Source organism: Thermobia domestica, chromosome 9, assembly GCF_964235325.1.
Source record: "Thermobia domestica chromosome 9, izTheDome1.hap1.1, whole genome shotgun sequence".
Classification (NCBI taxonomy): Eukaryota; Metazoa; Arthropoda; class Insecta; order Zygentoma; family Lepismatidae; genus Thermobia; species Thermobia domestica.
The window spans coordinates 149,740,593-149,766,308 of NC_137462.1; the positions used below are offsets into that span (position 1 = coordinate 149,740,593).

General features: G+C 35.6%; 2 protein-coding genes across 4 annotated transcripts in view; one reads left to right on the forward strand and one right to left on the reverse strand.

Annotated features, from left to right (window-relative positions):
- LOC145695100 (cyclin-dependent kinase 2-interacting protein-like) overlaps positions 1–25,716 on the forward strand; it is a 113,006-nt gene that overhangs the window by 18,414 nt on the left and 68,876 nt on the right. The gene's annotated exons all lie outside the window — the stretch shown is intronic.
- LOC145695098 (ribokinase-like) overlaps positions 1–25,716 on the reverse strand; it is a 34,662-nt gene that overhangs the window by 5,248 nt on the left and 3,698 nt on the right. The window contains exons 2-4 of the mRNA XM_081771996.1: positions 15,893–16,025; positions 9,034–9,160; positions 1,081–1,245 (exon numbers count right to left, since the gene is read on the reverse strand). Coding sequence (XP_081628122.1) covers positions 1,081–1,245; positions 9,034–9,160; positions 15,893–16,025 — 425 coding nt within the window. The remainder of the gene's footprint in view (positions 1–1,080; positions 1,246–9,033; positions 9,161–15,892; positions 16,026–25,716) is intronic.

The following is a 25,716-nucleotide window of genomic DNA, read 5'->3' on the forward strand; positions in this document are numbered from 1 at the left end:
AATGAAACAATAGTTACTTATTAGATTAGAATGTTCAATGCTGCGTGTTAAATGAATAAATCTTAAAAGAAAATGTATTGTTAGTAGCTTGTATAGAATCATCAATCATATATGTTAGAAATATCCGAAGAACAAATATTTTTAGAGTATAAATATGTTGAATTGATTACTTCAGTAAGACTGTATTCAAGTTGTTGAATTACTATAGAAACAAAATATTTCAATAGGAATTGTATATGTTAATTAGTTAAGCACTAGAAAAATCAAATGAGGATCGAGTTATGCTTAAGACGGTTATTGTAACTGAATTGTTCTTTAAATTTCCTAAAGTTCTTTGGGTAAATGTCAAGAGGAATCGTTGTAGTTATCCAAGCTAGTTGCATTCCAGTTTCTTTGAGTAGGTATTCCAAAAGGGTAATAATTCAGATTTAAAACATTACCCGATAATCATAGAAATACGATAAATTACGCTAAATATGCTCATACATCGTTTCTACACTATAAGCCATCAATTATTTTTATATTATGAAATATTCTGTGAACTTACAACTGTCGCAATCTCTTAACATTGTAAACGTTAGGAGTGAGAGGAGTTAGTAATTTTTTGCAAGGAAATTATAACCGGGTTATTTAGTTAATGGAATCGAGGAAAAATTGTCGAACATCCTAGCCTCGAAATTGGAAGATGGGCGACCTCTCAGTTACAAAGCGGAAGTATTAACTTCTTAATTTCTTGTTAGTATTTTATTTTATATTTACTATTAGCAACTTTATAGTTCTAAACAGAATGTCATGTGTATATAAACTTTAATTTAAAAAATAAAGTCAACTTGCTTGATTTATGTTTTCATGAAACAGTGTTTTCACGTGATTGCAATGTTAGGATTCAATATATGCTCTTTTTCCTCATAATAGAATTTCTGTTTTCTACTGAATTGTTTGAGACAACCATAAATGCTACAGTACCGAAATAAGATAAAGGTAAAGTTTGACATATTCATGTAAGTAGTATAGTGTTTGAAGTTTAACAGCAATTCTTGGGCTTTAAAAACTTTTTTTGGATGCTTCAGTCAGATTTACCTCCAGTTGCTTTTTTAATCTTCAGAGCTTCTAATGTTGACTCCAATGGTACCTCAAACGAACAGACTAAAACATCAGCATCTTTTATCATCTGTTTGGCTCGTCTAACATCATCAGGAGTAACGTGAGAGTTGGCGCCAAGCAAAGCCACAATATGATTTTGACCTAAAAATTAAGGAAATATTATGTGAAGCATATTTAAAAATATTAAAACAAAGAAAATCAAATATTGTATCTTAAGTAACAAAAACAGTGCTCCCGAGTACCGTAATATTTAGGAGTGTTTCGAGTGTTCGTGATTCCGGCTTCGTTTTCAGGCGGGGACATAATTTCGGTTGACCTAAGAACATGAGGCAATTTGGATCTTACTTGAAGTAAGCAGTGGTGAATTTTTGTTTCAAAAGTTAGAAATAATAGCATTGGAAGCCGAAGTGCTGATCACAGTTCATTTAAGTAAAAGCCATTTGAGTGACAAGTCTTTCCTGATCCGTAACTTATGAAGTTGCGAAATGGCATTTGTGTCAATTGTTGTTCAAGTTGTGAAGTTGTAAGTTGCATGAGCAAACAGTGTTACTCAAGTTTAATTAATCACGTGTATAAGATCAGCAGCACACTTAAATGTTTCAGTTTTTTTATCCTGTGTGTACTGTAACGATAATAATTTTATGTAGAGGAAAGCATTTATTATTACGATTCGCAGTGTATAATTTGATATCGAAATTCCAATTATTGCTCTTACGAGGCACTAATTGTGCTGAACAATTACGTTTAGCTCAATTATCTGTTTTCTAAAGAGCATTTTTGTAGCTTTTCGTTTTATCTGACGGCGCCTGCCCACCACTTGTCACTAATTGACTACATTTGCTTGAAGTACGGGAATTTTTGCAGAATAACAGGAATTTTTGAAATGCGTACTGGCAGCACTGCGGGACAGTGACTTTGAGCAAGAAAACACTTTGCCATTTTAGTAACAATGGCTCATTAATGTTGTACGCGAGTCTGTCTTATGGAGCCCTCGGCGTTCAATTCGTAAGCAATCAGCTGCGGTTGAAATGTCCCGGGAGAGTGTTCGCAGAATTCATTTAGATTCGAAATTTCATCCATATAAGCTGCAAATAGTGCAACAACTGAAAGAAAACGATTACCAGTTGCGATTAGAATTCTGTCAACAAATGATAACAAACATAAACAATGACGATGAATTTCTAAGCAAGTTGTGGATGTCAGATAAGGCTCATGAGGACGGCATCTAAAGGACATTATTTTTAAGAAATGATAAAGTCCATGAATGTTTCATAAATGGCAAAGATTAAGGTTTCTATTACTATGAATAATTTTTTTTCTTCCATCACTCTTGCTTTTACTAGATTGTTAAAACATTCCCGTTTTTTGTGTCACTCTGTACATGTGGATATTTTATTTTTTACATAACAAATTCCTTTTTAAACTCACATATAAAATTTAATTAATAGATTTTAAAAGTCCGTGGCACAAGTACGCGACGACGCCTGCCACTTACTAAAAGAGGCTTCACAGAATGTTTTTTTTTTCTTTCTTTCTTTTTCCCTTATTCCAGTCTCCTTGCCAGTTAAAACTCATCTGTAGAGCAAATAACTTCAGCCAAGAATACTTCATTGCAACTTCTGTCTAAGCGACGTGCTTGAGAGCTGTGTTAGTACGTTAGCACGTTAAATTCTCTAAATTCGACACCCAGAACATAATGATGTCATAGCTCCGTTGTTATTACCGATGGCATCCAATAGAGCGTCCTTAGTGAAGACATTCTGTGGGCTTACAAGTAGAGCTGTTAGAATTAGTGGAAAATTTGTTATCCAAACAATGGTTCGAATTACGAATTTACGAAAAATCTATTCGAATTCTAATAGCACTAAAAAGGATTTCTGTACGCGTGTGTGCAAATAAATACACGACATAACGATAGCTGAAGCTTATGCTCAAGGACAATCTTGATTACTGTTAGTTTAACATTGAACACTGAACCAAGATGATACAGTCTAAATTCGAAGCTTTTCTGATTAGTAACGCAGGTACACCTGACATGATTTTCATATTTGGAACCATATATATGTAATACATGAAATCAGTGTGGTATTGGTAGTAAGCTAGAAAAAGATTACTAGACACACTTTATTTTCTAGTTTGCAAACATGTCTTAGTTTATGAAATAGGCAACATAATTACTAGACAAATTTTATTTTAGATTGAGATATTGTAAAACAGGGTTGTGAAAAACCCAGATTTAAAAATAAAATAAAGAAACAGTCCAGTGAACTAGTATTAGGAATTAGATTTTTGTGCTGTCGACATCTAAGACTATTTAGCCCGTTACTTATATGAGGAATGACGTCCCTTGGTGAGCACACTATTCGATGAAAAGGAAAGAAGAAAGGATTGGAGAAAGAAGGAAGCGTCCTGGGACCATTATGTTAGGTACCATCCCGGCATTTGCCTTGTGTGAATGAGGGAATCCCAGGGAAAACCTCACTTGAGATGGCTGACCTGAAAGAGCTGTTACACTTTTTCGACCGAGTGTCCCCACCAGGAATTGAACCCGGGACCTAAGTAAAATTATGTTTTATTGTGCAAAATTGGGTTTTATTACAATATGTACGTATATTTAGAGCTGTATTCGTACTTAAAGTACCACTTAAGCATTCATGTTCTATTGTACGCATTTGGATTGAGATGGAATTCCCTTGCCTCACAAAGACCCATCCGCGTTTCGTACGACATAGTTTGTACGTGGCACTCGCTTATAATTCGTTTTCTAGAGAGAAGGAAATACGCAATTTTAGAGTAACAAAGAGGTGGGTAATTCTATATAATATTGAATAGGAATAAAGTCCCTTATTACACCCAGAATTAAAATCCCTGAGCCAGCCTCCATAACTAAAGATTTCTTTAACTTCCTTCAAAACATGGCAGACAGATACAAGGATAATACCTCAATCCCAGATATGAAAGAAAGCATGAAGCATAAACGCCATCTCACACACATATATATATCATCAATTATCACCTCCTTCCCACTCCTAGAACCTATATGCTTGCTTCAAAGTAATTTTTTTGTCTCATGTCCAGAGGTATAACACTGTGACGAAATGTATTTTCCTTCTTTTAAGTTCGACGATATAGGTTGGTTGATGTCCCTCCAAGTTTGACTTGAAAAGAAACCATGTATTTTGAGGTATCATAGAAACATTTCTGCCTTTGCTTCGCAAAAGTGGAAGGGAAAAAAAAAAAACTTTATTAGTATTTTTGTCTCTACTTTAGGTCTACAGATCATGCGCATATATTAAGAAATAACCAAGATAGCATTTTCCTCTTTCTCTCTCCCCATTCCCCCTCTTATCTTCAGAAAATTGTATATGATTTAGCTCTGAGCCAAACAAAGGAAGTGAGTGTTCTAGCTGTTATTTATGTGGATTTGTTGCAATTTTGTTAGTGAATGGTAATTGCGAGGTGTAATTTGAGTGTAATGCGAATATATTAAAAGGACAAGAGTTGTTACTGTGTTCGATTCTCCAAAAGTATCTCATTTATATTGTCAAACAAGATTGAGAAGTAGTCTTTCCTCGTAACTATTCTAAATATTGCAATGAAACCTGGCATTACCATAGTATTTTTCAAGGTGGATTATATTCGGGTACCGTAATCCGCTCCTGGGGACACCACATTTAAAAAAAAAAAAAAAAAAAAGTACTATTTGGAGATAAATTTCGCTTCTCGTACATCATGCACACATCATTTGAAAGATTCTTTCATTCTAAAGAGAATGACTTATCAGCCATGATACTCGGATAAATAGTACTAAAGCAGTAGCTGCTTAACAGAAAGTCACAGTTTTCCTCAAAAACTGCAAGAATATAAAGGATTACTGATTTTTTTTTAAAAAAAAAATAAGTGTTTCTTTTGGAGAAGCTGAAAATTTGAATTTTTTAAAAAATCTTATTTTTAGTTGCCAATTTGCTTTCTTACATTATATTTTACGATCAATGGACCTTTATAACGTGATAATCATATTATACGTTACGTATTCCACCAGATACTCCAGATAAATTTGGGAGTTCCCGATCTCCTCTTCCATGCAACTATTTTTCGTTTTTGTGTGTGTTATTATCCAGGTATAGTGTTGAGAAAATTGAGGTAGGTCTTTAGCAGTTTTTTTTCTTTGGTTTTAAGTAGACCGCGGTGGCTCAATGGTCGATCGTTTAGCTCTGGTGCGTGGGGATCCTTGGTTCGATCCTAGCTCGCGCCAAATGAGCTTTGTGGTGAGCTTGGGTTTTCTCGGGGTTCTCTCGTTTCCTCCTACTTCATTCATTCTACCATTTCATTCATTTCTCATAATAACCGTCCCCTTTAGCCTAGCCGGCATAAATGTGGGACGTAAAACTGATTTTTTTCTTTTTTTAAGTGAAGTGTTTGTAGTGCTTTTGGTTAAAAATATAATGTTAAAAATTTAAAAGTCTGTTTTGTCTGTTTGTAATTATCATAAGAGAATATTTTGTTTCATTTTTAATGCAACTAATTTTCGTTTGTATGTGTGTAATTATCCAAAAATAATGTTGAGAAATATTTTTTTCTTTTTATTTAACTGAAGCATTTTTGATTTATAGTTAACTGACATATAGAAAAATACATGTTATTTGTTTGTAACAATACGCGCATATGTACTACAAAAGCAAAGGAAGGTAGTCGCATTGCTTTTTGTCCCAGATTACAATTGAATTCCATTACAGCCAGTTTGATCGAACTCGAACTAAATTAGTTGTGCTTGAATTCCAAACATATTTTTTTCATTTGTATTTTGTTCTGACTCGATTTCTTCTCAGCAGAATAAATAAATAAATAAATAAATAAAATGGATTGGTATTTTTGAATTATTTTATAAAAAAAAACAGAAGCTTACAGAATGATAACTTGGACACACATTTCCAAATGGGGGATATTCTTTGAACCAGTAAATTATTATCTTTCAAATAAAACAAACAGCAATTAAATATCTTGAATCGTCCCAGAGATAGACCATTTCATTATTTTGCCGAAAATGGCACCTAAAGCGCCTTCTTTGGCGCCTGTATCTCGAGCCAGAAATGTTTTTGGACAAAACAAAAAATACATATTTCTTACTTTGTTCGGAATTTTAGCGTCTGTTAATCAGTAACATCTTATACTATCAAGGTCCCTACTTTAAATGATTTGGATTATGCCATATTTATATGTGAAATATTCTTATCTTTCATCCTTGATATGAAAATTACAACGTACTGCTTCAGGGCATCTCTGGACTCTTCTGCAATGTATCTTCTTTCACTACTCCACTCACTAAAATGTGGATATAGGTTTTGTACATGCGTAAAATCACATGCTTCAGTAGAGAACATGTGCAAAGGAAAATTAAGTATGTTCAGTCCGAACTTTCTGAATCAAGTAATAACACCAGAAGTAGAAACTGTATCACATGGAAAACCGTTGTCTTAAAGTTGTGAGACGTTAATTCTGAATATCAAAAAAATAAAAATAATTTAAGTTTAAAGTTATGTAATTATAAATTGCTACAACATTTTTTCCCATTATCTGTGTAATTAGTGACAGTACTTTTTTTTTTTTTAAACATTAAACCATTAACGTCATCTCAGCTGATATGAAACACCTTACTGCCTTATAATGGCTTTTCATATGATGCAATTTCTACACCTGTAACCAACGTGCTCAGAAAGTGTAGTGTGAACTTATTTTTTTTTCTTTAAACAGTTTCCTGTTGAAGCAGTTTTTTAACGGTTTACAGAACCCGTAACCATGTTCTAGTTGGTAGCGTAGTTGAAGAAGGCACATTGATAAAGGGCTAAAGAAGTCTTGAAACAGTTCGTTGTGGTTTTCATGTCCAGGATGCATAGTAAAAATAGTTTTATTTCTAAATTAAATATGCATCCTGTAGCTTCTATAAATAAAGATTTCAATAATCTGTTCTGTGTTTTGAAGAACAAAAAATCTTTAAATGTAGTGCCTTTACACTGATGTTAGCAAATAGAACGACAATATATTGTTAAACTACCGCTCCAAGAATGGCTTACATGTTTTCTTATATAAATATCCATCCACTACTTTAGCGAATCCAATATCCAAGTAAGAAAGATTATATTTAATTCCTCCTTTAATTCCGTTCCGTTACTTATATTTTATGCTGTAGAATAATAATAATAAAAAAAAGTTGCCAGTTTATGTTTGTAAGTCCACATTTAACTTGTATTTTCTTTCCCTATCATAGCGTAATAATAATAATAATATTGTATTGTATCATAGCGTAATATTGTATTCATAATATAAATACAAATTGAAACAAGTTAATTATCTTATAAGAGGACAATACAAGAAATAAAAGAACAAATTATTAGAAGAAAGGTATCAGCACACTAACTGATAACGTATTTTAAATATCTGAACTACAAATAATGACTAAGCAGGATTTACACTGACCTGAAAAATCAGAGAAATACCTCGAAATATACCGAAAGTCAGGGAAAACTGATTTATTTTACAGAGAAGTCAGATTTTTTTTGTTTGCTTGTGTTTGTTTGACTTTGTTGTTGCAATAATCAGTCTTCATAATGAAGGTTGAATATGGAATGGTAAGTGCATTTAAATGAAGCTCATACCATTTTAGAATTGAACTTCAAAATATTTTAGAAAAATATGTGTCCATCTGCAAGACTTGACGATTTTATTCTTCCACTATAATAGGAAATAAACCTTGTACAAAGTTGTGGCTGATTATTACATGAAATCGTTGTAGTGGTGAGGGTATTTTCTAAAAATAAAAATGTAGAAAATGTACATGAACGTAGTGTACTATTCAGAAGTAAGTGAAAAATGCAGTCGAATTTCATGACTATTCAGAAAGCCCCTGTTATTCAAGCAATGTTAATAAACCGTACAACTTCTCACAAAAGATAGAAAGATTGAAAGAATCAAGGCAGAATCCAAAAGAAGAGAAGAACAAAATGGCTAGAAAAAGAAAGTTATCCTTAGAAATAAAGAAGTGCCGAAAATTGTTAAAACCTTACCTTTCAAAGGAAAATAAATTAAATGAAAAATTCATATGCTGCAGAAGAAAGAAAGAAATTTGTCGGTTGTAAATAATCAAAGAGATAGGCCAAATGATATTTGTTTACTTGTTTGTTTATATGAGTATCTTCTAAATGTTGAGATATTCGGTGCGAGCGGTCCAGGCTCTATACCCGGTAAGGACACACTGTCGAAAAAATATAAAAGCTTTTTAGGCGAGCCATGTTGAGTGACGTTTTCCTTATTCACACTAGGTAAATGCCGGGATGGTACCTAACCTAATGGTCACAGGTCGCTTCCTTTCTTCCTCTCCAGTTACCTGGGTAGTGTTTTTGCCGAGGGACATCACCCCTCATACGTGACGGACTAACATGGGCATAGATGCCGAAACCCCAGAAATCTAATTCCTAATCCTAATCCTGAATGTTGAGATATTAAAGATACCATTAGTGTATGATTATTGTTAGGAACTGTAGTGCTTCACCGTATTACAAATACAGGATGTTTGACCCATAATAGGTATTTACAAGGAAGTAAACCTATGTTATATCTGAAAAATAAAAAGGCGAGCTTTGATGGCTACGGGAACGGTGTAGGGCGATTTTTTTTATTATTTTTTATTTTTATTTATTTTTTTTTTTTTTTTTATGTTCTCAAAAATGATAGTATTCATGGTGTCGCGGGTCAGGGAAAATTTACTTAGTCATGGAAATTCAGAGAAAGTCAGGTAATTCAATATCAGAATTTCAGTACGAACGATGCTAAAGTATGGGCATTATTATTAGAACAGTTTTATTTAAAGCTATATCCGCATATGTATTTTCTTTATGTAAGAGTTATTATATTCAGGATTAATTATTAGCTCACCGTCTTCTGTTACAATTATTGTAGCTGTTCCGGTACATATTCCATTGGTTGTGTGAACAAATTGAGTGTCAATTCCGTGGTCTTTGAAGATCTGTAAATATTGCTGACCATAATAATCGTCACCTATCTGAAAAAGAAAGAGTTCAGTCATTTAAATAATAATAACAGTAGAATTATATATATATTTCACCTATAAAGTAGAAACTAAATATACAGTATAACGTCAGACCAACAGACTATTCTTGATGATCTAGCGATATACAGCAGTAGTTCCTTGCTTTTCAATTGAATTTCTGTGGGTGGTTGTAAATTTCTTTTAAATGATATCTAAGTTGCATGTTAATTGAGTTTGTTAATTTCAGTCTCTGAATTAATTTGTTTTCGTAGGTTTCATAATTCAGTCTTTTTGTTTTTTTTCGATATGTATATAGCCCATTATCAGTACCCTTGCCCATCTTAACGAAACCCATGATCACTCCAGACTCCAATATAAACATTTTGTAGTCATGCTGGACAGCAAATTGAAAAACGTTTGCATATCTTGACTAACAAGAATTTCTTCCTAATCCTGTGGAGTGGTATCAACAATAAAGTGGAAAAATGCTACTATTCACTATAACTTAACGTGAGAAAACAAATTAGTGATGCGACAGGGGTTAGGTGCTGATTCTTAAGGGAAATATATATATATATATATATATATATATATATATATATATATATATATATATATATATATATGTGTGTGTGTGTGTGTGTGTGTTGACGTAATTTGTTCAGTTAATAGGTTACCATTAATTTTACTCTTTACTTATATTCGATGCAATGTACTTGTGACTGCATTTCAAAGGCATGCTGGAAACCATTTTTGTATATCTCCTTCAGTACCGCCTCGCGATCACTTCACGAAAGACTTCCATCACGAAGGTATTTCTTCCAAGTGAGAAATAGGGGGGGGGGGAGGTCACACAAGACCAATCTGTACTATGTGGAGGGTGAGGAACATAGTTTAGAATTATTTTCGAGAAATTACAGGCACATTTGCAACATACGGGCAAACGTTATCGTGATGTAGCGTCCATGCTACTGCATGGAGATACAGCCATTTCCGACTAATATGGTCTTAAGATTTTCAGTTTAGTATTGTCACGTTACACTTGTGTATACAAGCACCACATGTTGATACACCATTCTTGAATTTCAAAGAAAATGATAACCATAAACTTCCTTGCAAAAACCTCCACTTTTTACCTTTTTGTGTTCATGATGAAAGGATTTTCCACAAAGTTCTATCGTTTACTCTCGTGGTCAAACAGATGAAGTTACATTTCACCTGCATTTATCACTTTTGAAAGAAAACCCTCCTCCTTCGTGCAAAATTTATTTCAGTTCCAAAAATAAGCACACGAACGTCCATTGACCGGACTGAGCGGACTGTGGATCGAGCAAGCGGAAACACGTCTGATAGGTTTTATAATTACTGAATTGTGAATTGTGCCTAATGACGAACATGCGCTAATATTCTTAAATTCAATGGATTATTTTCTCTCACATTACAGCAGACTTGTTGGATGTTCACTGAGCAGTTATTGGATCCGCAGATACACCTTCCTTTGAAGTTGATTGACTCCCATTTTATATATCAAACCATCTCCGAGCTGTGCTGTAAAGCAGAGCAGTTTCTCATAGGCAACTTGAAGCATTTCATATGCATCAGATGCCGGTTTTTATTCTCTAGCGTCGATCTAACCCAATGGATGACTGTACTGTCAGTTACAGCCATACGAACAAGATGTATATCATCCCTTGGTGTGGTTACATTATACAGCCCACTACCTGACGATCGCTGCGTATAATTTTCTTTTGTCGTTTGCTTTTACACTCACATAACTAGTAGTGTACTGAAGAGGGGTTCGAAATTTAAACTCCCCCTTGAGCAAAACGATATGGAAAAATTAACCTTTATATATAAATCACGCTTGTCCTGATTGATTGCATGCTCGAATCCCCCTGTTGATGAAGTTCTGCGTGCACTATTGTGCATAACTATTGTGGTGGCATTCAATGTACGTGCACCAATTTTGCGGTGCAAGCTACCTTTTCGTAGGCCGAGTATACAGTCCCGTTCAAACGCAATCGTCCGTTAATATTGCGATAGTCGACGGTAGTAATGACTCCCAATTTGTGTTCGCTTGTTCACGCTTCAGTACCTAAATGCCGCGTAAATAGTTCTGTCGCACCGAAGCGGGGCACTACTAGGTTCTCGCATGTACCATCTTGTTGAATTTGTGAACGTTCGTACTCTTATCTTTCCATATGGATTCCGTGAGTGTGGACTCATTTCCATCATTAACTCTCGATTGATTGTTTTGGGGTTTAGCGTCACGTTCAGCATCGAAACTATTTGAGACGTGGACCTACAACTTATAAGCAATCCGAACCACGTGAACTCTCACTGGGAACGAATCATTACTAGTTGATGTACTATTCACTTTTTCAATGAACTTTGTGAATCCTCTATTCTCTCATTCCTTCACATTCACCCGGAATCAGCAAATCCATTACTTCTCCTGTTTGAATCATTACAGGATGCATGTTGATCATACTGAATATATTTTGATGATGTAATGGATTCGCTAAGATGAAAATCGAATTACTTTATTCTTAGAGCTGAAGTTCACTTGGAGGACTTCAAATGGCGCATAGTTTTTGTTCGTTATATTTCTGAAATATTGTAATCGTTTATTACTTCCCAGTTCTTGGAAAAAGAATGCTGAATAAACATCGAACTCAGTTACTCCTGGTAACCTTAAAATTGCGATGTGGCCTGGAAGAACACTAATTATTATATAGCTCGGTCAAAGTAATCTCTGTTTTAGAACCTAGTGTGTTAAAAAGAGAGAGAGAAAAATCGAAGAATACGTCGAGTGGTCGGAATATTGGAAATTTTCAATACTCGTAAAATGTATATATAGGAAAAAACTAGATGTAAATCTTAAATATGAAGAGGCTAAGATTCTCTTCACTCTGAACTGGTAAATGTCGTACATGCAGCAACGTAAGGGGTGCATGAAATGTCAATAGCCATATAAAAGAAATTCAGATACGTTACCTGGATACTGAATATTTATTGTATATATCCAGAAAACTATATATGAAAATATAACATGAACACTTGCATGCATTAAGTGCAATATTAAGATTATGGATGATTAAAAATACTTAAAATTTTATCACTATTATTATGCTCTTTCGCTGGTATTCTCACACTTCGAACATTTAAATACACTGATATTTACTTTATGAGTGGTAGGCAGTGTAACTTAGGGGATCACTGGCGTAGGGGGATTGGTCATTATTCAAGACTGCGATGAATTCCTCTCCTTGCCGTGATGATTCTACTAACCCTCCAAGCGGTTTGAAGATAAATGACTGGACTACTGCAATTGTTTTAAAAGCTCGACAGCGATCTCATAGCCAGCGAACAACGCAGGAAACAATTCAATTTTCTCCTGCAGTGGAGAACCATTAACTACCGGTTTAGCGTCTTTTCCCTATATTATCTGCGTAAAATATTAAACATTGAACACCGAAATATAAAGTTGCGAAAAAAAAACAAATACAATTAATGATTTCAGATAATTTTAGCTTCTGAGTTTCTCACAGAAAATGAAAAATGTTATGGACAAATAAATACTGGTTAAACTGCATTGTACACTCGAGTAAATTCATGAAACCGTGGATTGCTTACAATATCTCTGACCTTCAGAGAAAAATTTGTGAAACATTTGGAAAAATTAGTAAGGCACCTTATTTTGGACCTTCTTATGCTGAGAGGTATAACTACGTATAAGCAGGATTTACACTGACCTTGAAAGTCAGGAAAAATTCTTCAAAATATGCCAAGAATCAGGGAAATATATTTCACAGAAAAGTCAGCTTCACATAGAAGATATGAAGAACATCTCAGACAATCCAGACATATTTATGAAGATGATAAGAGAATGATTGAAACAAGAAAATTGTCTTCTGAGATAGAGAACCTTGAGGAACTGCTAAAGTATTAAAACTTACTGATAAATGAGGGTCTAATTAAAAAGAAATTAAAGTCGCATAGAAGAAGGCTTATCAGCATATGGACAGTATCTTGCGTGACCAAAATCTTGCCTAACTAGAATTTTGTATGATCAGAACTTTACCATCCAATGTCTCACCGGTCGAAAACCTCGCGGGATGATATCTCGCTACGAAAATTTATTCAATGAGTTTCTAAATATACAATTCTATATTACAAAATAAGAATAATATAAGAAGAAGGAGAAAGGCTTAAGTAGCAGAGAGACTTAGTATCAACAAAAAATTACTTACTAGGAAAAGTCGCGGTGACTTTATATCGGTAGTATGCGTCTTTTTTACATTCAAAACTATTACGCAAACGAAGAAATCCTCAATCGCAAGCGTGTTTGAATTACGAGCGTTAAAGTAAAGTTTAACACTGTACAGATTTTGCCAGACGTTTGAAGTAACTATTTTTTTTAGATACACATCTCATTTTGGTATCGGGGGGATGCCCAGTACAGTGGTGAGGTCAAAATGTACGTATTTAGGAAGAGAAGGACACTTATTAGGGATGGGGGTGAATGGTAATAGCGTCTTACAACTTGAAAATTGCCTCCTGTTCGGCACGACTGGTCGATAGGCGGATAAAATGTATTTGCCAGCCTTATTCAACTGTATTGCCATTAAATGTTACTTTTCCAATGTGGTCATCAAATTGAACAATGTCATTTCTCTCCGAAACGCTTGAGCGTGGGGAACTAACGTGAACGGAACTCCGAACCCAGTCGACCTCTGTTTATTCATTGTGGAAGACAGTTTCAATATCTTATCGCTAGCATTTTTTTATTTTATTTTATTATTGTTATTATTATTATTATTATTATTTTAATTTTTCAAAGGATTTTATTAGCGATTGTTGGAACATAGTGGCTAAACTTCAGGGAATATTTTACAATATTCGGCGATAATTGTGGGCAAAAAAAACAAACAATCGGCTAGCGACGATGTATGCAAACATAAGTTGTTTCCAGAATAAAAGCCACCTTGTTCACAGCCCGTGAAGCTTTGTTTCTTTCTTTCTTTTTTTTCCCGGCTTATTTTGTCGCCGAATATCTTTAAATATTCCCTATAGTTTGACCAATATTTTCCCATAATCGACATTTCAATTCGGAAAAAAAGAAGCAAGCGATGATGTATTGAAACATATTGAAACACCGTCTTCCGCAATGCATAAGTATAGGCCGACACGGTTCGGAGTATCCCGACAGGATAGTTTCGCGGCCGGCCGCTCTGGTGCTGCGCGATCTGTTTGAAATGTCAAATCCATGCGATTGACTACAAATGAAATGTATGATGTAAACTGATTGACCAGTGATGTAAACTGATATTCGTATTCATTGTCAGTGTCAACCTGTGGTGGATAATTTATTTGATGTAACTTCATTTTAATACTAAACTGATTTTTGTTTTCTACTATAATACTATGATGTAGTGCGCAAAGTGCAAATTTTTTTATGGACAGCTGATCCGGGCAAAACAACACATCGGTGACGAAGCCTTTTTAGAAAATATTGGTCTTACTCCTACTTACGGAAGGCAAGAACATCGACATTCTTCATCGAATTTAACACTCCTGGCAAAGCGTTCGAAGACAAATGTCATTGTTCATGTTGAAGATGGGCACACAGAAAAGTGATATTTGAATGACAATATAGTCGAATAAGGGTAGCAAATTCTGTAATAATGTTGTACAATGTTTTTCTCCTAACCGAGTCGTCAGCCTTTGTAAAATCAATAAATAGTTGATGTACCGGGGTATTGTATTTCCATTTCTTTTCGAATATTTGTCGAATGGTAAATATTTGGTCGATAGTTGATCGATTTCGTCTAAATCCGCACTAATAGTCTCCAATAATTTCATCTGCGTATGGGGTCAATCTTGCTAATAGAATGTTTGAAAGGATTTTATAGGATGTTGACAGAAGAGAAATGCCTCGATAACTATAACAATCAGTTTTGTCGCTGTTCTTGTGAATTGAAACAATGATTGATTATTCTTTCCACTCTTGTGGCAATTCTTCCTTGTTCCAGATAAGGAGAGTGAGTTTGTGTATCTTGTTCCACAATTTTTCGCCTCCAGCTAAAATTAACTCAACCGGAATTTCGTTTACACCCGGAGATTTGTGTTTCTTTAATTTGTTTATAGGGATTTCTACTTGTATTCGGTTAGGTTCTGGAATATACGGATTTCTGGTGTGTTTTTTCCTTTCCCCACGCACATTAGTTTTTGGCTGCGTGTTAAGCAAATCGTCAAAGAAATCTTTCCGTCTATTTAAGATGCTATCTGTATCAGTGAGAACTGTTCCGTCAGCTTTTTTTAATATATAAGCACGAGATTGATAGCCTTTCTTACATTAGTTGATTCCCTTATACATGTCCCGAATGTTTTTATTTTTACTATTTTCTTCAAGTTCCTTAATTTTAGCTTTCAATAAGTTGCATTTCTTTGGTCTAAAAGTTTTGGAAGTTTCCCGCCTGGTGTCACGAAATTTTGTGTAGTTATTTCATTCGGATTTTGTAATCAACGTAATTTTGCCTGTTTTCTCTTCTCTGCTAGATTAATGCATTCATGGTCGAATCGTGGTTTGTTCCTACGTATTTCCGCGTGTCCCAATGTTTCTTTTGCTGAAATTTTGATGCTATCTTTATATAAATAATATATAATATTAATGATTGAAACAATGATCGAAGCTGAAAGTTCTTTTTACACATACTAATATTTTAATAGCAGCATACTTGCCCGTGCGACTATTCCAGTTGGTACTCCCAATTTAGCAATTGCTATGCACTGGTCAGCACCTTTTCCACCAAATCCTATTCGAAATCTGTTTCCTCGTAAAGTTTCTCCAGCTTGTGGCATACGAGGTGCATAACTGTGAAATGAAAGTAAAGTTGACAAAATACATTAACTATGAAGCTTCTATATCCACTCTGGCTTAATTAGTATGCAGGAATTATAACTGCTGTTGATTCAAATGAGACACATTTTTGAATTGCCGTATTTTGTTTACTTACACATGAAAAATCACAGTTTTTGTACTGATGACACAATAGACATTTTACATTCATATGAAACCAGTTAATGACAGAAAGAACATTCTGATCAGCAGCCGCTCAGACTTTTGGAACCACGTTCTCCATCAGCTGTTGGAAGTAGTTTGCACGGAATTGGCGTATTATTTTTCGGGCTCGTTTTTCCAAATATGTTTTTTGTTTGTTTATATGGTGGCTGGAATATTTTTGCTTTCAAATGAGCCCAGAATTCTTTCTCAATGGGATAGATTTTTGCCACATTTACGAATTGCGCTCTTTGCGCAAAAACTGCAACTCCTCCCGGTCCAGCAGCTGGTGAATCCCTATTGAATAGTGAGAAGTTAAATCAGGCCAAAAGATACAATCACCATTCGGATAGTTTTCTTTAATAAATGGGGTAAGTCTCTTTCGAATACATCCATTTTGATTAACTACTCCCATTGATTGCTTGTAATATTTCCGAAAAGACCTTTTCTGCTTACTGACATCCAGATGAGTAGTTTCTCTTGAAATTTAGTTTTGAACTTAAATTTAACGGATTCAGGGACAGGAATATGACCAGATTCAAAGTACGACATGTATCCACTAGAATCATACCTATTCATATCAATATACGTTTTATTATTATCCATTATTATGTCCCTATCATCATTAGAGGCACGAAGCTCGTCCCTGGCAACTTTGTTCAGAATGGCTTTTTGTTTCTCATCTGCATTGGAACATCCTTTTTTTGTCTTACTTTTGATTCCCAGTTCCAGTAGCCACTTTATCATAACATCACGACTCACTTTTAATGCACGTGCCGCACTTGAAATGGTAAATTTATCAGTAGCGTCCATCAGTGACAAAATCTTCTCTTTGATTTTTCTTTCGTCGCCAAACTCAAGCCTTCTTTTTAAAAGTGCTTCACGACTTCAGTGTCAGAGAGTCCCCCATTTTTCACCATGAAATCTTGAACACGAGTCCGATTGACTTGCGCTTTCGACGGCTCCATGTTTCCCGCTGACTATCTCCTCAGCTGATACTGCCTCTAATCGCATAACAAAGGGCGTAATATGTGGAACAGTGCAAACAGCAGTCTATTCGGATGTGTATGTCATGAGTAATACGAGTTGAAAATAGTGTCTCATTTGAATCCACAGCAGGTTATATACACGCATTTTCTACTGCAAAGATCCTACCAGGAATCGTTTAACAGATAGTCATTGATTATTTTGTTTATCAGATTATAAAAAAGATCCTTTAACTTTCTTTGAATAGTTGTTCGAACGTGAAGACTACTTGCTGAAACATATAAAACTGTCGTTGTAGGTAATGCCATCATGATTAAATAGTGTAATATTTTCTTAGGTAGTGTAACGTACACAGATCCTTCACCACCTTTTATTACAAAACACTATGATACAAATCTTTTCTGTACAAAAAACTAAGTCCGAACTAGAAAAGCAAATCACTGAACAAAGCAACGCTTATTTTAAAATAATAACCGTGTGACCGTTTCGCCAACTAACTCAACATATTGGCTTCATCAGACACTCAAGACTTCTGGTATGTCTGTTAGACATCTAATATTAAGACTGTTAAAGATATGCCACATTGACTTGATACCTAGTCTTCCCTTCCGAGCGCTTCTATTGGTTGAAGGAATTCCACTCTCTTTCGCTAAGACTCTCTCGCTTAGCAACAGCTGAACCCTTATTGGCTCAACGCATGGGTGTGTTGAGGGTGTGAGCTTTAGTTCGCATTTTTGCCACGGCTCAAGACATTTTGGCAGCACTATAGTTACCAGTGGTCTTTTCTTGGTGAATGCTTCTTTGGCTATGACAATTCTTGATCTGATCTTCTTGGTGCAGTAAGCGTCTTTCGTCAAAATACTTCCCAAATACTTGCGATTATCGACCTCTCCCAAGTTCTCTTTGTTCTACTCTGACCCGTAAGGGCGGGATTCCACTGGATATCCTCATGATTTTCAATTTTTCAATGTTGATTTCTATTCTATATAGTTTTCCAGTGTTAACTGTTTTGTCAATCATCTCCTGTAGTTCTTTGGTTCTAGCTATAATAACCGTCCCATCTGCAACCTGAATCTTATTAATGATCTGCCCTTCAATCGTGAAGTTTCCAATTCTCATTAATACTTCCTTCATTACACATTCACTGTACATGTTGAGTAATTGGGGCGATATACTACATCTTTGTTTAGGGCCGCGGTGACACAGTGGTAGAACATTCTCCTCTGGTGCATGGGGTCTTTGGTTTGATCCCAGCACGCGCCAAGTGGTCTTTGTGGTGGACAAACACCGTGTGCGTGGGGTTCTCCCGTTTCCTTCCACTTTCTACATTTCGCCATTTCATTCATTTCTCATCATCACCGTCTCCATTAGCCTAGCCGGCATAACCATGGAACGTAAAACTTAAGATTTCATTTCATTTTTACATCCTTGTCTGACTCCCCATCCAATCGACACAAATACAAGCCTTCATTCAAGCACAGCTTCACTCTTTGTCCTATGTACAAAATGCGATTGAGTCATCGGTCTCTCCAGTTGACCCCGATTTCTTTAAGTATTTTCAGAAATTTGGTCCAATTGACCCGCTCGAAAGCTTTTGCCAGTCTATGAAACACAAACATAACTCTTCGTTTACGTCAAGAATTCATTCTGATATTTTCATCAACCCAGTAGCATTTCTGGTGCCTTTTCCTTTCCGGAATCCAAATTGGTCTTCCAGCATTTCTTCCGTCTTACTTTCCAGCTGCCTGTTCGGTATGTGCGCAATAATCTTTTCAGTGTAGAAATTAAGGGTGATTGTTCTGTGATCGCTGCTCTTCTTTGCTTACTTTTTCTTGTGTAGTGCAGTAATTGTAACATCAGAAAAATCTTTTGGCCATTCTCCACTCAGGTAGAACTTGTTAATAAGATGAAGTCAGTACTTTCATTACATTGTCTCCTAATCCCTCGAACAAATCTGTTGGGATGTTGTTGTCTCCAGTGGCCTTTCTCCTTCGCAAGTGGTTGATGGCTTGTATCTATTTCACACTTCAATATACTAGGTCCTTCTTCTTCATCATCATCCACCTCTTTCTCTGCTTCGATTACAATATCTTTGGGGCAGTTTTGATCATACAGACCTTTTATGTATTGCTCCGAAACCTAAGGATTCTTTGATGGTCAGTGACTACATGACCTTGTTGATCTTGGATTCCAAACGTGCGTATACTTTTGTTAGCTTTCCTTCCTAATTCTTGTGCTTTCTGATTCATCAGATCGTATCTCTCACATCATTGGAGTTCCATTATTTCTTTACATATCTATTCCGTGTACTCTTATTTGGCTTTACCCTTTATCTTCTCAGCTCATTATTCAACGTTTATATTCTTTGATGTCCGTGGTTTTCGTCCTTCTGTGTCCCTCCATCTTCTTAAGAATCGCTTCAATCCATGGTTTTCTCGGTCTTCTCAATCCAATTCAATTATCCATGGTTTTCTCGGTGCTCTTTCCATCCTGCCGATGTTATTGTGAAGTGTGTCAAGTAGAATCTGTACAACTTTTCCCCAATTATTTTCTACGTTGTCTACCATATCGCCCACTGCATGGAATTTTTCTTCAGTCTCTTCTTTCACGTCACTGTCCATACTTCTTAGTCGCTCAAAGTTCTATTTTCGATTTCTTCCCCTTTTTCTTCATTGATTTAAACCATTTAACACTTCCGCCACTAAGAGAGTGAGATCTGAATCGTTGTCTGCTCCTGGTAGTGTCGTCACGTCTCGTACATTGTTCCTGAAACGTTACTTGACAAGAATGTAATCGATTTGGTAGCGCTTTTTTTTTTTTTTTTTTTTTTTTTTTTTTTTTTTTTTTTTTTTAATCTGGACTTTTCTATGTGTAGACACGGCGCAAGCTAACTTTGCACTTTGAAACCGTTACTTTCCGAGCGAGTGAGATGAAAATGAGAGGAAATGGTTGATACTACGCATGCGCAAAGTATGTTGCCAACCGCGATTATTCAAACTTCTCAGTAGTAGATCCTAAATCGTTTAAAAAAAAAAAAAAAAAACATTTGTTTATTACTGAATGTTTGCCTCTGCAAAGCATCACACATCCTCTTCACTATTTTTGCAATTGGTACAATTGATAATAATAGACCATCATTTGCTCTTTCTTTCTTAAAGCAAGCTCTGACATTATATATCATTTCCCTACCTAGACTTCTGATCGTAGTACTGCTGCCGAATTTTTTAAAAAAAGATCTTTTATCTTCCATATCATAGCGCTAATTAACCAAAGTATAAGAGAATTTGAAATCAATTATTAAAATTAAGAATAACAATATATCAAACACCTGAACGTGTCGGCATAAAAAAAATGGTAAAGAACTCATACAAATATATCCACACAATCCCAGATATTAACACACAAAAGAATATATACACATAGTATTTTAGTTCTACAAAACACAAAAATTCAGATTTTTATACACCACTATAAACAATGCTAAGTAATACTGAGTAGAAAACAATTTCATCCTTATTTTGACCTTTGGGTTACCAAAAAAATAAAAAAAAATAAAAAAAAAATGGAAGCCTCCCACACATCTGTTGGTCAATCGCTTAGGGTCTAAAACAAGAGACATGGCTCACTCACTCCTCGAAATTAGATATTTCCTATGCTTGTCGAGGTTTAGTGTGCTGGTAGATTGAAAATAAGGTGTTTGTTGTTACGAGGGTATTATCATCGTATTCCGGTCCAGTGTAGTGTGGATAGGCTAGTGTAATAGTTTGTAGGTGTCTCGGTGTGTGTTGTAGTGCATTAACGTGACTATGAATGTTATAAATCCCAAAGTGAAGCACAAAAAGATCCCAAGGATGGGTTGTGTCATGAAACACAACTTTCAAAATTAATGATGTTCAAAAACTGTGAAATTAGGTTCGGGGAAATCGGGAGGAACGAATGGATATCGGTTTGTAATCACGTGAAGCAAATTGAAACTCAGTATTGGGGACCAAAAGGAATTATGGATGAAATTACTGAGAGGGTCGTTATTAGTCTCCGTGGTGTCGATAGTGATAGCAACACTGATTCAGAAGAGGATACTGACGGTGACTTATCCGGAATAGAAGGAATGTAGGTGAGTGTTTCCTTTGTGTACGCATACCCATAGATAAAAAATATTTGACATTTCATTTTTATTTGTGGAATGCAACGTCTATTATTAATAGTAATGATCTAGATATACATAGATGAAAAGGTACAACGTACGAATTATGAATAATGCCTCGCATTTCTAGATTCATGGCGAATATTTATTTCAGTTGGCAACGCTGATAAGTTCACTTTTCTGCCTCCAAAATCACGGTCAGATGAGAGCCAAATCGCGAACAGCATTACGTCACTCAAGTGCAGAGTTGTTGTGCGCCGTGTCTACAGCTTAGTTTTTTTTTTTTTTTTTTCTGGAACTGCGTGTTCGTCACCACCTTATATTGCCTCCAGAAGGTGATAAGCTTTGGCTCCGTGCGTTTCTTCTAGTCCAAATGGTGCCACCATCTTATTCGCAGTTCCTGCACTACGCTGTTGAAGTCTCCCATTACTATGACGTTGACCTTACCTCTTCCCTTCTAATGCAGTATGTCATTAATTTCATCTTATATTACTTCTACTTCATTGTCATCATGGTCGGTTGTTTACATATACAGTTGTATTATCACAATATCCACTGGTTCTGCACTTAGTTTTACAAACATAAAGCGGTCACTGCAGCATTCCACTTTACTTACGCTTCTTGCTACTTCGTTCTTCATTGCTATTGTGATACCATTCTCGGCCTTCATGTCATCCCAATAGAATATTGTGTAATTTCCCGATACTATCTCACCTTTCCCTGACCATCCCACTTCACTCAACCCGACTATTTTCACTTTACATTTATCCATTTCCACTTTTAAATTTTCAGGTTTATCCGCACGTCGTAATGTTCTTACGTTCCAGGTTCCTATGCTGAAATGAAAGTTATTATTTTCTCCTCTGATGATCCTTCTCGAAGTGGTCCCCACCCAGAGATTGAACGGGGGATTATTTTACCTCTGAAATGTTTTACCTCAAGAAGAACCATCATTATATTTATTTTCCTCCTTTGTCCCGCCCGGGAAAAAGATAATGTGATAGTATTCCCATTTCTTTTCCACATGTCCATGCCGTTGACCACCATATGGTTTATCTGCATTTCAGGATAGTTTCCCCTCCTAAGGACAATAAGGTGTCCTGACTTCCACCCGCTCTTTCGCCCTCCGAGAAGGCCGTTGGGACCTGGTAGAGATTGACTCTTTATCCCAGAAATCATTCGGTCCCCACCTACGTTAGCCGCGTAAGACGTTGCCCCCTTTTTCCCAATAATAATAATAATAAAGCTTTTAAAGGCAGAAAATAATTTATTACTATTATCTATAAAAAATTTTGAAGTCGTGCCAAGCCAAATATATTAATGCCTCATAAAATTACCATTGAAATAATTGTATATTAGGCATTAATTTATTCTGCTTAGCAGGACTCCAAACATTTTTTTTAGACAATAGTAATAAATTATGTTACGCTTTTAAGAGCTTTATTATTATTATTGTCTGCTTTATAGCGCTTTTATTATATTAGAATTGTTTCTTAAGCGGTCCTGTAATAAATTAAAATTTATTAATATTCTTTCTTGTATTTGACAATAAGTATGGAAATAAGAATATTTTTATCAACATAAGGTTTTTAAAATATTTTCCGTTAATAGACCCCAATTACACCCATCTTTTTCACCTCCCTTCGTGACCCCATGTATTCATCTCGCGACTCTCTTAGGGGTTCTAATCCCCAGGTTGAGAAATCCTATTTTCGATATCCAATAATGTTGGTAAAAGGCAACATCCCCTTCCCAATTGAATTTTTCTTTCTATTTTTACTCCTAATATTTAATTGTTGTTCCATATTTAAGTTGCTTATGAGTCTACTTTTAAGTAAATAATCTCGAAATGGGCGACCATAATTTATTTCTATTGTCGATCCCTGCATTATACTAATATCAAAGTAATTATTTTGCAAGCATTCACAGTGCTCTTTGCACAAGTTTGCGTATATGTGCAAATTCAATGGATTTTGCCCTGTTTAAGTAAATGTGTTGTTTCAAGTTTCTGTTGTTTTTTTCTTTATCATTTCATCATAATTCACTTCCATTTATTTCGGCTGCTCCATTAGCTTATTAAATGTAACCTTTTCATTCGTTATAGAATAAACTATATTTGTTTCAAACAGTTAGTAGCAAGAAATGAATATATCGGTAACTTCGACACGAAATGTTAATTTCAGTACAGTTTGTTAAAAGCGTAATTACTTGTACGTTACGGAAAAAATGTATTCAAATGGGAGCACTATTTTGAAGTTATATAGAGTGCACGGAATAGGTAACATCGTATATTATTGTACTGTGTATAAAATAAAACACTTTTCTTTTTTTTTAAACGTAGACTAGACAAGGAATTGCAGTATATAGGCGCTGTTCATTTAATTCCCGAACCAGCACTGTAGAAACTATAAGGACGACTTACCACTCGTTCATGCTTATCCTTTCTATAGTATTTCCTTCTGCATCTACACATCGATTCCAATGTTGTCGCCATCGTTGGAAACAGTCCTGGAACGCCTGTTGTGGAATGCGCTGAAATTCCCTCGGCGTGCTGTCCTGGACGCTGTCAAATCGTTTCCCTTTAAATGTAGATTTTAGTGTAGGAACAGGAAAAAGTCACACGAAGCTAGATCCAGCGGGTAGAAAAAATGGTACACGGCTTTAAAAAAAAGTCTGACACAGAGACACAGAGCATTGTCATATTCCAAACGCCATTGTCCAGATGCTCACTTGTTTGCTGTTTATGATGAACTGAATCGCTAGCCGTTGAACGTAATTGCATGTAAACTTTATTGACAGATTGGTGATGCACGGTCTCGAACGTGTAAGAAAGACAATCAATTGAACTTTCATTCTATAGCTGATTTTTCTGAGGTTTTTTCGTTTCTGAGATCCAGGTGACTTCCATTGGAACAGCATTACCTAGGTTTCGGGATCGTACCTATAAACTCATGATTCATTCTCTATGATGACACTGGCTAGAAATGTCGGTTTCCTTCGGTTCTCTGTCGATAGTGACACAAATGTCCTTCTGGTCCTGTGTAAGAATTCTCGACACGAATTTCGCCTATACACGCTGTACCCGTAAGTCTTCTCCGTGTAAGATTTGATGACATGAGCCGATAGAACTCCTCCACAGTTTCACAGATAGTCATAGTTTTCTCCTCATTCTGACTTACGGACTGGCGATCAGAATGGGGTTCATCCTCCACGGACATTCTTCCACCTTCGGAACGTGCAAACCATTGACTGAAAAGTCATTGCGTGACTCACTGATGTATCACCGAATAGTATTTGCAACCTTTAATACGTGTTTGTAGCCAGTTTTTCAAGTTTCAAACAAAATTTATCACAGTTCGCTGTTCACAATCCTACACAGATAACACAATACACCGCATTAAGCACGTCTCATCACTGCCTTAATTCAGGTGAACGATAAGGCGCTGTGACGTCATCGTGAGATGTTGGCACACCCATGTGCGTTGAGGATTTCGAGGTACAAGTAATATATTTTGAGAAAAAGCAGTCTGGAAACAGCCCTTGTACTATTTGATAAATCATCGCTTGGAGGTCAAAATTGCAATTTATTTCATTATATTGTATTATCTGCATGACTGCGTCAACCGCCAAATATCACAGTGAACAATGTAATGGTAATTTAGTAGGTCAAATAATTATAACATATAATGTCTGCATATATCAATATCTGCACATTCAACTTATGACCATAGTCGAGACTTTTAGAATTGACAACTCTTCACGTGAAACCACCGTTAATCAGGAAGATGGCAATGAGACTAAGCCTGTGGAATCCAATAACATCTGTGTCTGTGATTCAGATATGTTTAAGTCTAGCTCTGCACTGGAAGTTTGACACATCAAACGAAGTGCAATGCCAACATTGCAATAAATATTTTCTCAATCAAAGGGATTTGTCCGTTCATATTGGCAAGTGCCATCGCGATATATTCAAAAATAAACGAACCATCCCAAAATCAAACCACATCGTCAATTATTTATCAAATTTATTATCACACGAAGTTCTGGATTCAATTCGCAAGAATCATCAGCCAAACTAGGCGATCTTCTTTGTCATTTAAAGGTCAATATTCCGATCCTTCGTCGAGTTCCACGAGGCGTCCGTTCATCTGTAGCAGATTCTTTATGTGAAATAATTTTAAAATATCATAAATAGTAACGATTTCGAATCTTGGATCGACCTTTTTCTCTTTCCATATGTGGTTCTATGCATCCCACCACTTTCTGAAAAAGTCTCAAATCTCACCGCTTGGGTGAAACAAAGAGTCAGAAACTGGTCTCAAAAGCATCGGGAAGCACTATTAGACCAGCATTAAAAAAGCCTCGCAAACTCGC